The sequence below is a fragment of the Sorex araneus genome, chromosome 1, assembly GCF_027595985.1.
Source record: "Sorex araneus isolate mSorAra2 chromosome 1, mSorAra2.pri, whole genome shotgun sequence".
In the NCBI taxonomy this organism is placed as follows: Eukaryota; Metazoa; Chordata; class Mammalia; order Eulipotyphla; family Soricidae; genus Sorex; species Sorex araneus.
This window is the reverse complement of record NC_073302.1, coordinates 164,142-176,851: the sequence shown is the minus strand read 5'-3', so window position 1 is coordinate 176,851 and position 12,710 is coordinate 164,142. Positions and strand designations below refer to the sequence as shown.

Genomic DNA, 12,710 nt, shown 5'->3' with positions numbered 1-12,710 from the left:
GGGGTGAGGGTGAAGAGTAAGGGGGAGATGCTGGGTGTGGGGGTGAGGGTGGAGAGTGAGGGGGGAGATGCTGAGTGCAGGGGTGATGGTGGAGAGTGAGGGGGAGATGCTGGGTGTGGGGGTGAGGGTGGAGAGTGAGGGGGGAGATGCTGAGTGCAGGGGTGAGGGTGAAGAGTAAGGGGGAGATGCTGGGTGTGGGGGTGAGGGTGGAGAGTGAGGGGGGAGATGCTGAGTGCAGGGGTGAGGGTGGAGAGTGAGGGGGAGATGCTGGGTGCAGGGGTGATGGTGGAGAGTGAGGGGGGAGATGCTGGGTGTGGGGGTGAGGGTGGAGAGTGAGGGGGAGATGCTGAGTACAGAGGTGGGGGTGGGGAGTGAGGTGCAGGGGTGAGGGCCCTGGGAAGATGGGGCAGGGCTCTAAGTCACCTCCTGTGCTACTCTGGGGATACTAGGGCAGAAGCAGGGCCGAGTCCACCCCAGAGAGACGGTTGTCTGTCCCTGCGGGTGTGTGCACCAGGTCTGTCCCACAGGAAGACCTCTGAGCCCACAGAATCCCTGGGAGTCTGTGGATCCTAAGGATCCTAAAGAGGAGGAAAAGGTGGCAGTCAGGTGTGTGACGTAAGCCATAACTGCGCACGGAGAAGTACGAGCCATCGGGTCATCTCAGTTTGTGCAGAAAGTGCTTCTAGGGAAAATGTCACCAAATGAGAGGGTTACTTCTTTGTAAACCTTGAGAGCTTTTCTCTCCCTTGATGGCAAGAGTAAAGCAAAGACTCCCCGTGTCATGGATGGCTGTAGCTGAGCCGGTGGGCAGAGCAGGGACGGTCTCCATGAGAGGAAGAGGGTTCAAGTGTGGCTGAGTGCAGTGACCAGCAGTGCACACACCATGCAGCAGTGTCCAGGCTTCTCTGGGGGCAGGGACAGGAGTGACCCTGTGGTTGGTTCTGTCTTCCAGGCCTGGAGTGCCTTCTTCCACTCCAGCCATTCCTCAGCTGGGGGGAGAGTTTCTGCGTGTCACTCATTCATTGAAATGGTTTTCCTTTATTGGCGCGCGGGTCAGAAAAACCAGGGTGCTACTTCTGCCATGTTCTTTCAGCACTGGGTTCTGATGCCGCTCTGGCTGCTCTGGCAAGAGCTAAGAGGGCGTGTCCACCCAGGGGGTTAGTGTGCCCTGCTTGCTAGGGTCCTGCCCGGTGGGCCCCAGGGCTTTGGAGAGACTGCTGATGTGCAGGCATGAGAAGTCGAGGTGCCGCAGGAGGGGGAGAGAAGAGGGGCAGGTGTGTTGCTTCTGAGCCAAGGTGTTGACTAGCAGATGCACAGCTCTCCGGAGAGCAGGGGGGACCAGCCGTTCTCGGGGCAGGGGACTGAGAGGGCATCATCCGCTCCTACGTCTGCTCCACTCTGAGGGCACCTCCAGTGCCCGACTGATGTGTGTGGGTTCTGTGCCTCATTCTGCTGCAGGGCCAGAGGTCACAGACCCAGTGGGCGACTTCCCCTGTGGCAAGGAGGCCCCCGCCCGGCAGTGTGAGGGTGACACTGAGTGCCGTGAGTACTGGCGAGGGCCCAACTTCGGCATCACCAACTTCGACAACATCCTGTTTGCCATCCTGACAGTGTTCCAGTGCATCACCATGGAGGGCTGGACCGACATCCTATACAACGTGAGTGTCCAGCATGCCTGCTCCCCGCTCCCTCAGCCGTGAAGCAGGGTGTATGCGTGCGGTGCCTCTCAAGGTGAAGCTGGTGAAGGTGCTGGCATCAGGAAAGAGCATTCTGGAGAAAGCCAGTGACAGTGGCCAGGCCTCACTCTGGGGGGCTCTGCGGTCTGTGTTCTGCCATCCACGTTTCCCCAAGAACTCCAGCCAGACAGGAGTGGTGGCAGGCAGGGAGCCTGTGGGACCCTCGTTTCCCAGCCAGCTCGCTGCATTCCAGGAAGTGACTGTTCTACTTGGATGCTCGGGTGCCAATCTTGCCTTCCACCTTGGCTACGTTCCAGAGCCCACGGGCCAGCAGCCGGTGTGGGAGTGGGGAATGGGAGCACAGCCCCCTGTGGCATTGCAAGGCCCCACCAGGCTGCTGGAAGCTCCCTTGTATGGGGTCCCGAGTGTTGTCAACCTTTGTCCGGTGCTTGGTGGTCTGGGCCTGGTGGCTGACACGTGCCTTGGATAGAAGGCCCTTGGTGGCCTGGTGACCCTTGTCACTCATATGTCCTACCCCCCGATTCTTCCTGGAGCTGCACCATTGACTTCTGAGTGGACGCTGCTCATTTCTGTATGTGTGGAACCCACTCCGCTCCCTGTGGGCCCTGAGCTTTGTGACCAGTTCCCGGGAGCCAGGGGTCTGGGAGGGCAGCTGCTGGGTGACCTCAAGGACCCTGAGACTGTGTCTGCTTGTCTGCTCGGGTGTGAGGGGACACTAGGGAGGTGTTGTGGGCATGGTGTGGGGACATGTGGACGGGTCTGGGAAGACAGGATGGTGGCACCTCTGGAGGGTCACGGAGTCTGGGCGCAGGAGGTGGAGGAGGGGATTAGGAGCAGCTGTGAGAGCCAAGCCTCCCAGACAGCCAGCAGCTGAGCCTGGGGCAGGCTGTGGGCTAGAGCAGGACACCCAGAATGGGCTCTTCTCACTCTTCAGCACAGGAAGGGGCAGTTCTGCAAACAGGCCCTGAGAACAACTCGGGCAGCCCAGCCTGCCAGCCGCTCTGAGAGAGGGACACCCAGACAGGGACATTGAGGGTCAGTGAGTGATGTCCGGGGAGAAATAGTGAGTGAAAGTGAGGGTGAGTGATGCCTAGTGGGATATGGCAAGGGACAGTGAGTAATGCCCAGTGAGGGATGGTGAGGAACAGTGAGTGATGCCCAGTGAGGGGCAGTGAGTGATGCCCAGTGAGGGGCAGTGAGTGTTGTCCAGTGAGGGATGGTGAGTGAGGGACAGTGAGTGATGCCCACTGAGGGGCAGTGAGTGATGCCCAGTGAGGGGCAGTGAGTGAGGGACAGTGAGTGATGCCCAGAGAGGGGCAGTGAGTGATGCCCAGTGAGGGATGGTGAGTAGACAGTGAGTGATGCTCAGCCCCACCCAGGAATAACGCCCAAACTCCTTGTCCACAGGCAGGGCCAGGTTCCTGAACTCATCTCCCCTGAGGGTCTGTTCTGGGGATGGGGCCGAGAAGCAGGCTGGGCAGAGGCATGGTGCCAGGGGGTGGGCTTGGGAGAGAAGCTCAGAAGGAGCAAGCACTTCCTGCCCCCGTCTCCACCTGCCCCTTATTGAGCATTGTGGGGCCAGCCTGGGTCAGCACAGGGCCTCACCCTCCTCTCTGTGGGAGTGTCCAGCTGCGCAGGCAAGTGTTATGTGTCAGGATTGTCAATAGCTCTGTGGCTGCTGTGAGTGGACACTTGATTATGGAACCAAGGCTGTTTTCTGCTCAGTGATTTCAGAGGGCTGTTACCAGGAGTCGTCAGCAAAGTAGCGCCTGTTCACCAGGCATCGTGGGGGCAAGGGCAGTGTGTGTGGGGGTGGGCAAGACCAGTGGTGTGTGGACCGGAGGGTAGAGGGAGGAGGATCCAGCAGCCAAGGGTTTCCCTGGAGCTGGAGAGAACGGTGGAAGAGGGAGGGTTCAGCTGGAGCAATGAGGCCTTTTCCAGTGATGCGGAGAAGCCAGGAACCCACACCTACTTCCTCCCAGCCAGCGCACCCGGTTGCAGAACATCTAGCACCAGTCGGATCCCTGGAGCCGTGCGCTCACCCACTCCTCTGCTCTCCTTTCATCCCTGGTAGCCTCAGTTTGTTGCCTCACATGTGAACATGTGAGTGTGTGAGTGTGTATGAGCACATGGATATGTGAGTCTGTGTGTGTGAGTATGTGAGTTTGTATGAGCATGTATGTATGTTGACAGTATGTGAATATACGTGTCTTGGTTTATGTATGTATGTGAGTGTATAATGTGCATGATTATGTGAGAGTGAGTGTGTGTGACTGTGAGTCTGAGTATATATGTGCCATCAGTGTGTGCATATGTGTATATGTGTATGTGTGTATGAGTATGTGATTATGTGCCTGTGTGACTATGTGAGGTGTATGTATGACTTTAGGTGAGTATATGTATGAGTGTGTTGGTACATATGCGTATGTGTGAGACTGTGTATGACTAAGAGTGTGTGACTGTTGGTGTGAATATGTGTGATAGTGTGAATATCTGTGTGTGACTGAGAGTATCTATGTTTGTGTGTACGTGTATATGAGTATGTATATGTGTGTAACTATGAATGTGTGGCTATGTGTGTGAATGGGTATGATCATGTGTGTACATGAGTGTGTGAATGGGTATGTGTGATTGTGTGTATGAGTGTGTGAGTGTACATTTGCATATGTGTGTGACTGCATGAATATGACTATGAAAGTCTGTGTGTCAGTGTGAATATGCATGTGGCTGTGTGCACATGTGAGTGTGTGTGTGACTGTATCTGAGTATGTCAGCATGAGTTTATGTGTTTGTGTGTACGTGTGTGTGCCTCCGTATGTGTGTGACTGTGTGAATATATGTGTGTGGGTGTATGTGTTTTGTACATGTGTCTGTGTGTGACTGTGTGACTATGAATGATTATGTGTCTACGGAATATGTGAGTGGCTGTGTATTTATGTGAATGTGTGTTATGGTTCTCGCTCTCACTGCTGCACAGACCCAGTGGCAAAGGCAGCCTGCAGTGGACATAGCCATCACTATTAAAGGGCTGGTGGGGGTTCCCAGTGGGTTCCCAGTGGGAGCTGTGACGAGTGGTTGCTTTGCACACCTGTGTGTGGCCTTCCACAGACATATTTGCTCTTCTCTTGCTCACAAGTGCAAGTTTTGGCCGATACAGTGGGTATGGTGGCCGATACGTTGCTTTCTAAGAAACAAAACCTTTCACAGGGCTGGAGAGATAGTACAGTGGGTAGGCCGCTTGCCTTGCACGGGGCAGACCTGGGTTCAACCCCTGGCACCCCATATGGTGCCCAGGCTCCACACCAGAGACATGTCTATGGAGTTGCCTCCCAGCCATCCACTGCAGGACCCTTTTCTGTGCAGCCCTTGTGCTGCAGCTGAGGTTGGGGAACATGGGCCCATGCAAGGGGAGGGTCCCACATCCAGGGTGTGGGAACACAGGTCCTTGCAGGAAAGGAGCCTGCAGCTAGGATTGGGGACATTGGTTCATGCAGAAGAGGTTCCCACAGCCGAGGGGACCTGAGTCCATGCGGAGAGGCATCATGCAGAGAAGGGTCCTGCAGTGGACGGCTGGGGAGGGCTGGGCAGAGAAGGGTCCTGCAGTGGACGGCTGGGAGGGCTGTACAGAGAAGGGTCCTGCAGTGGATGGCTGGGAGGGCCCTCCAGAGAAGGGTCCTGCAGTGGACGGCTGGGAGGGCTGTACAGAGAAGGGTCCTGCAGTGGATGGCTGGGAGGGCCCTCCAGAGAAGGGTCCTGCAGTGGACAGCTGGGGAGGGCCGTACAGAGAAGGGTCCTGCAGTGGACGACTGGGAGGGCCGTACAGAGAAGGGTCCTGCTGGGGAGGGCTGTACAGAGAAGGGTCCTGCAGTGGACGGCTGGGGAGGGCCCTCCAGAGAAGGGTCCTGCAGTGGACGGCTGGGAGGGCTGTACAGAGAAGGGTCCTGCAGTGGACGACTGGGAGGGCCGTACAGAGAAGGGTCCTGCAGTGGATGGCTGGGAGGGCCCTCCAGAGAAGGGTCCTGCAGTGGACGACTGGGAGGGCCCTCCAGAGAAGGGTCCTGCAGTGGACGACTGGGAGGGCCCTCCAGAGAAGGGTCCTGCAGTGGACGGCTGGGAGGGCCCTCCAGAGAAGGGTCCTGCAGTGGACAGCTGGGGAGGGCCGTACAGAGAAGGGTCCTGCAGTGGACGGCTGGGAGGGCCGTACAGAGAAGGGTCCTGCTGGGGAGGGCTGTACAGAGAAGGGTCCTGCAGTGGACGGCTGGGGAGGGCCCTCCAGAGAAGGGTCCTGCAGTGGACGACTGGGAGGGCTGTACAGAGAAGGGTCCTGCAGTGGATGGCTGGGAGGGCCCTCCAGAGAAGGGTCCTGCAGTGGACGACTGGGAGGGCCGTACAGAGAAGGGTCCTGCTGGGGAGGGCTGTACAGAGAAGGGTCCTGCAGTGGACGGCTGGGGAGGGCCCTCCAGAGAAGGGTCCTGCAGTGGACGACTGGGAGGGCTGTACAGAGAAGGGTCCTGCAGTGGACGGCTGGGGAGGGCTGTACAGAGAAGGGTCCTGCAGTGGATGGCTGGGAGGGCCCTCCAGAGAAGGGTCCTGCAGTGGACGACTGGGAGGGCCGTACAGAGAAGGGTCCTGCTGGGGAGGGCTGTACAGAGAAGGGTCCTGCAGTGGACGGCTGGGGAGGGCCCTCCAGAGAAGGGTCCTGCAGTGGACGGCTGGGAGGGCCCTCCAGAGAAGGGTCCTGCAGTGGACAGCTGGGGAGGGCTGTACAGAGAAGGGTCCTGCAGTGGACGGCTGGGGAGGGCCCTCCAGAGAAGGGTCCTGCAGTGGACGACTGGGAGGGCCGTACAGAGAAGAGTCCTGCAGTGGACGACTGGGAGGGCTGTACAGAGAAGGGTCCTGCAGTGGACGGCTGGGAGGACCGTACAGAGAAGGGTCCTGCTGGGGAAGGCCCTCCAGAGAAGGGTCCTGCAGTGGATGGCTGGGAGGGCCATACAGAGAAGGGTCCTGCAGTGGACGGCTGGGAGGGCTGTACAGAGAAGGGGCCTACAGCCTCAGAACTGCTTTGGGCCAGCTCCCCAGTGACTCTGGTTTGGTGTCACTGGGCACTTGCCAGGTGTCTGTGTCCTTGGTCCTTGAGAAACTGGTGCAGGTGTGCTGTGGGCTGTGCATGGGCCAGCACTGTCCCCGTCCTGTTTTGGACTGACCTGCCTGGGCCTGATAGTGCTCTGGAGGGCTGGCCCTTCTGTGCGGGCTGCTGGCCGGCCTGACTTCATACCTGCTTGCTTGCAGACAAACGATGCGGCAGGCAACACCTGGAACTGGCTCTACTTCATCCCCCTCATCATCATTGGCTCCTTCTTCATGCTCAACCTGGTGCTGGGCGTGCTCTCGGGGTAAGAGCTGGTGTGCTGTGCACGGATGCCTCCCTCGCATCCTGCAGCTAGGGTCTTGGCCACACTTTGCTTTGTGAGGTTGGAGGGACAGGGTGCAGGACACAGCTGGCTGGATGTGGACCAGGGTAGGTGGACAGTGGTGCTAGCACGGGCAGTGTAGCTGTGGCTCTGTGAGGACACGGTGTGAGTGTTTCACTCTGGCTTGGTGACTAGAACACTCAGCAACCAGCCTGAGGGGTCCTCGGTTCCCAGCAGCATTTCAGAAGGTCAGGCAGGTGGCCGTATGGTAGTTTGGACCTTTGCTTGTGACCTGGCCTCACTGACCCTGTGCCTGTCTATGCCCCGTCTCCTTCTCCTAGCAGAGCCTGTGGTCAGAATCCAGAGGGCAAACAGTGTGAGACTGGCTTGTGGTCTTGAGATCAGGGTCTGGCAGGCCTGTGCAGGGCGTGGCACTCTGCCCACTTATCACTTATGGATGTGGGTGGCACGGGCTCTCCTTGTCCCTCACCCAGCTCAGGTGGGAGGGGTGGAGGTGGGGCTGAGCTGGAGCTGATTCCCAGTCCAGGCTCTTCTCAGGCTTTTCGTCTTCTGGCTGCACAGCTGTGGGCTGTGGGGCATGTTCAGCCTCTCCTGCTCTGCTCTCACTCCTGCTTTGCTCACACCCACCTGGTGTGTTCACACCTGCTCTGCTCACACTCGCTTGCTTGCACACTCAGCTGCTCTCACACAGCTGCTCTGCCCTCACTGCAGAGAATTCGCGAAGGAGCGGGAGCGGGTGGAGAACCGCAGGGCGTTTCTGAAGCTCCGCCGGCAGCAGCAGATTGAGCGGGAGCTGAACGGGTACCTGGAGTGGATCTTCAAGGCTGGTGAGGACCCCCCCACCTCACGGCCCTCTCCTCTGCCGTGGAGCCCTCACAGGTCTTTGCAGTGAGGCGTGGGTGGCCCTGAGGACCTGATGGCTTGGCCTGGCCTCCAGCCGTCACCACCAGAGCCCTGTTCACCTGGGCCCCAGGCCTGAGCTGCAACTTTCCTCTCAGCCTTCTCCCAGGGTGCCCACGTGAGCCTTGGAGAGCAGCCCGCCTCTCGTGGGCACTGCCGGGAGCCCCAGAGAAGGCTTGCCTTGTTCTTCTGCCTTGTTCTGGGTGTGGCACCTGTGGGTGGGTCCCCTGAGCTGTGTCTCCCTCACAGAGGAAGTCATGCTGGCAGAGGAGGACAAGAATGCAGAAGAGAAGTCCCCTCTGGACGGTAGGTGACCACCCCTGGCGCTGCCTGCGTGGGGAGGCCCTGGGCCCCTATGCTGGTGGGCTCTGCCCTATTGCCACCCACCTTTGTCTTCTGAGCTATCCTGGAAATGGCTCTTGTGGCGATGGCCCTGGCTGGCTGGGGGTATGCTGCAGGCTTGCCTGTGCCCTTCTTTCCCCTCCGCCATCTCAGTGGGGTCAGGTGCTGTCCCAGCTCTGCTCCCTTGAGTCCCCTCCCCCACCCTCCATAGCTATGGTCGTGCCCTTGGTGGAGGGCCTCTGTGTGCATGGTACTAGGCTCAGCCGTGCAGCGGCCCCACCTTTGTTTAAAGCAGTGCTGAAGAGAGCAGCCACCAAGAAGAGCCGCAACGACCTGATCCACGCAGAAGAGGGCGAGGACCGTTTCGCAGACCTCAGCGCGGTCGGTGAGTGTGGGCCCGGGTTTGGGTGCAGCCATGACCCTGTTCTGGCCACCCTTGTTAGCACATATGTGCTATGCTTGCTGAGGGCCCTGGCACTCTGACGCGGGATTTTGGGTTCTGGCTGGCTCCTCCTGGCTCCATCTGTCTCCACATACCTGGGGCCTGTCGGAGCCTCACTCCCACCCTGCTTCTAAAACTGGTGGGGATGGGGTGGAACTGTGTCCCGCCCTCGTGTGCAGTGACTGGATCTGGCTCTAGGTCACATGGCACTGACCAGTGAAGTCCCTTCCCCTCTGGCCTTCACCTGCGGGCTCAGACGCTGATAGACAACCTCAGCCCAGTAGTTCTTTGGTGAAGAAAACCAGCAGGAGACAGCTGGCAGGGGCTTGCCACTGTGGAGAGGGCACAGAGGCCTGCAGAGTTGCTGTGAGCAGAGAGCAGAAGAGTGGGACGATGCATAGAGGCTTGCAGGCCCATGGCAGGAGCTTGCAGGCATCCCAGGGTCTTCCTCTGGGGAAATGTGGGCGAGAAGCAGCCGCAGAGGGAAACCCTGGGTCATGGTGGGGGAAGGCCTCACAAGAACCTTGGGCGTGGCTGCAGAGAGACAGCACCGGCTCTGGCTGCTGGCCGAGGTGCTGAGCACAGGCGGGGCTGTGGCCAGACCATGCCCTCTGCCTGTTTGAGAGACAATCCCTGGGCTCACGAGCCACTCTGGAGCAGCCAGCCGGCGGGACATCCAAGGAAGCTCTGGGAGGGTCCTGCAGGGTGGGCTGCAGGCAGGCACATAACCTGAATTTAGGTCACAGTGACAGACGCTGCTGATGGTGAAGGTGTTACGGTGGGAGAGTGGGCATGCGATGTGTGTTGGGCGTGCCGGCGGGAGCAGCTAACGGTGGGTCAGCAGGTGGAATCTCCTGTGAGGTGGTTCAGCTCAGACACCAACATCACACCCCCTGAGCCCCATCTCAGAGATGACATCACACGCCCAGGTTAGCTCAGAGACGATTCACACACCCAGGCTCAGCCCAAAAATGACATCACACACCCAGGCTCAGCTCAGAGACTGACATCACACATCAAATCTGGTTCTGCCTTTTCTGGTCTTGGTTGTTTATGTATCTTTTTTTTGGGGGCCCACATTTAGGGTTTACTCCTGGCTCTATGGGGTGGGGCCCAGGGGACATTATGGAGTGCTGGGGATCAAACCCTGCTTGGCTGCTTACAAGGAATCTCCCTGCCCACGTACTATCACTCTGGCCCCAGTATGTTTATTTTTGCTTATGCTTTTTTAATTATAGCATATAATTAATAAAGTTGTTTGTAATACAGTTGTTTCAGGCATTCAGCGTTCCAACATCAATTCCACATTCCACCATCAGTGTGACCTTCCTTCCACCAGTGCCCCTGTTTCTTACCCACTACCCAAGCTGACCCTTTAGCAGGCACGAACAAATTTACTTAATATTTGTTTCTTTTTTTATTTAAAAAAATTAAAAAACTGTGATTTACAAGTTATTGATAGTTGAGTTTTAGACTTATAATATTTCAACACCAATCTCACCGCCACTGTCGACTTCCCTCCACCAGTGCTCCCATATTCCCTCCCCACCCCCAACCCACACCCCATCCCCTCAACTTGACAGGCATGTTACATAGCTTCAGTATTTGAAGCTTAGATTTCATGTTTTCCGTTTTGTTAAGTCTGTGATTTGGATATATGGCTATACCACTTACCCATATTACTTCATATTTCATGTTACAACAAAAAGCAAATGGAATTATCAAAATATAGATCAACAAAAGTCAATTTGTGGTAATTTTTATATTTCACAGTTGTGTTATTTGAGTCATTGCGTGAGCGTTTACTGAGCTGGTTGGTGCTAGCTAGTTGAGCCTTCTGCATTACAGTAGTTTTTGCCCATTGAACATGGTAGATGTCTACACAACTTTCCCATCAAATGTGCTGTGTTTTCACTGGGATGTCAGTGCTGTGAAATTTGGAGGTGTAGACTGGGAGGATTTGGTGGCTCCGAGGATCAGTGAGGTTTGGTTGTGGAGTTGTGCCGTTTCTCTGCCTGATGGTGTCCGGGCGTGGCTGGGGGCTGTTGGGCTCTCCGGCAGGGAGGGGAATCTGCCTGCCCCCATTCTGAGAAGACCCCAGAGATCTCAGCCTGTGGCGATTCAGCAGCATCAGGTGCTCTTCGAGGTTAGTTTTGGAGCTGGGCCGTTCCACGCCGGGAGATGTTGGTCTGGGCGGGAACTGCTGGGACTTCAGTGGTGGTGGGTGGGCTGAGGGGAATGTGCCCACTCCCATTCTGAGAAGCCCCAGTGCTCTCAGCACAGAGACTGGCCCTCTGCGATGATTTAGCTGCTTGGCGTTCTTTTTGAGATTGACTGTGCGGCTAGGCTGTTTCTATGCTGGAGGGACTTTTGATTTTCTTAATTTGCCTCATGTTGGGTTGATATATTTGAATGATCATATAAAGTAATCAGATTTTTAGATTAATTTATTGTTTTTCATTTTATATTTTATTTATTAATCTTCCTACATTATTTTTGATTATTACTCAGTTCTTTTTGTTTGTTTTGAGTCACACGCAGTGGTGCTCGAGCCACACCTGGCCCGGTGCTTGGGGGTTGTTCTTGGTGGTGCTGGTGATGGATCCCGACTCCCAGAGCACAGCTGTACTGCAGCCCTGACAGCTGTGATTTCTATGGTTTGGCTGTTTCTTTTACTTTGTTAAAAAAAAAAGTGCGGATTCTTGAGCAGGGTCTGGTGCTACTTGGCAGGTCAGGTCAGGGTGCACAGATGCCCAGGTGTTTGGACACTGGTGGACCTTGGAGTCATGTCCATGTGTGTGCTCAGGCCCTTTGTGCCAGACCCCTGCCCTCCCTCTCAGCCGGGCGCCCTGTGGACTGGCAGTGCGTTTGCCTTTCTGGGTCTGCCTTATTTTCTCGCCCCAATGTGTGTCTGCCTGTGGCCCAGTTTCTCTCTTTAGTGGCTGGATCGTGTTCAGGCATGTGGAGAGACCAGGCTTTCTTTATCTGTTCCTCCGTGGGTGGCTCTTGGGTCATCTCCATGTCTCTGGGGCCTGGGCACACAGGGGCGGCTGAGCTGTTGACCCTGGGGCCGGCTCTGTGTCTTCCCTGTGTATCCCGGGACTCCAGCCTCCCAGCCCTGCAGAGGGGCTGCAGTGACGGGTGTGAGCCCACCTGCAGCTCTGCCCTGCAGTCTGGCAAGTGTTTCTCCTGCTCTGGGTTGCTCCAGCAGCCCGTGTCCCTGGGCACCCGCAACGCCTTCTCTCTGGCCAGAGACTGCTGCTGAGTCCGCTGGCTTTGATCTCAGTCTTTAGCTTTCATTTTCTGCTCCTGTTTCCTCCCACTCTTCTTTTTTGGTTTTGGGCCACATTTGGCATTGCTCAAGGGTTACCCCCTAGCTCTGCACTCAGGAATTGTTCCGGGGTGGGGATGGGGGCACAGGGTACCTATGGGATATCTGGGATCCAACCTGGGCCTCCCTCCTGTCTGTTGCTCTGGCCCCCATCGCTGCTACTTCCCGAACATGTAAGTTATGTTTAGCTGGCTTTTGCTTTTCCAAACCTGGGCCCATGGTTTGGAGGCAGCCCATCCTGAGTGCCAGTAGCAGGTGTGAAACACATTGCATTATCTTCTGACGCCCGCTATCACTTGTCCCACTCCTCCCCTCTTGCCGTCCACGTCATGTTCCTCTTTTAGCCTCTCTCTCTCTCTCTCTCTCTCTCTCTCTCTCTCTCTCTCTCTCTCTCTCTCTCATGCTTTGTCCCCTGGGAGACTCTGGCATCTGCTTCTTCTTCCTCCAGGCTGACCCTGCACTCCCAGCTGGAAATGCTTCTTGGCTTCCTCGGTTCATTTCTGTGCATATGATCCAGCATCATCTCCCCATGAAGTCACTCTGGCTCCTGTCCCATGCCCCACCCC

General features: G+C 56.8%; 1 protein-coding gene across 7 annotated transcripts in view; it reads left to right on the top strand.

The window, feature by feature from the left end:
* CACNA1B (calcium voltage-gated channel subunit alpha1 B) overlaps positions 1 to 12,710 on the top strand; it is a 176,099-nt gene that overhangs the window by 26,109 nt on the left and 137,280 nt on the right. For 4 of the 7 annotated variants that reach the window (XM_055144295.1, XM_055144277.1, XM_055144261.1 and 1 more), the window contains exons 6-10: positions 1,459 to 1,658; positions 6,987 to 7,090; positions 7,841 to 7,956; positions 8,279 to 8,335; positions 8,664 to 8,756. In XM_055144295.1, coding sequence (XP_055000270.1) covers positions 1,459 to 1,658; positions 6,987 to 7,090; positions 7,841 to 7,956; positions 8,279 to 8,335; positions 8,664 to 8,756 — 570 coding nt within the window. The remainder of the gene's footprint in view (positions 1 to 1,458; positions 1,659 to 6,986; positions 7,091 to 7,840; positions 7,957 to 8,278; positions 8,336 to 8,663; positions 8,757 to 12,710) is intronic. The other 3 variants (XM_055144303.1, XM_055144288.1, XM_055144268.1) reach the window with 1 other exon arrangement.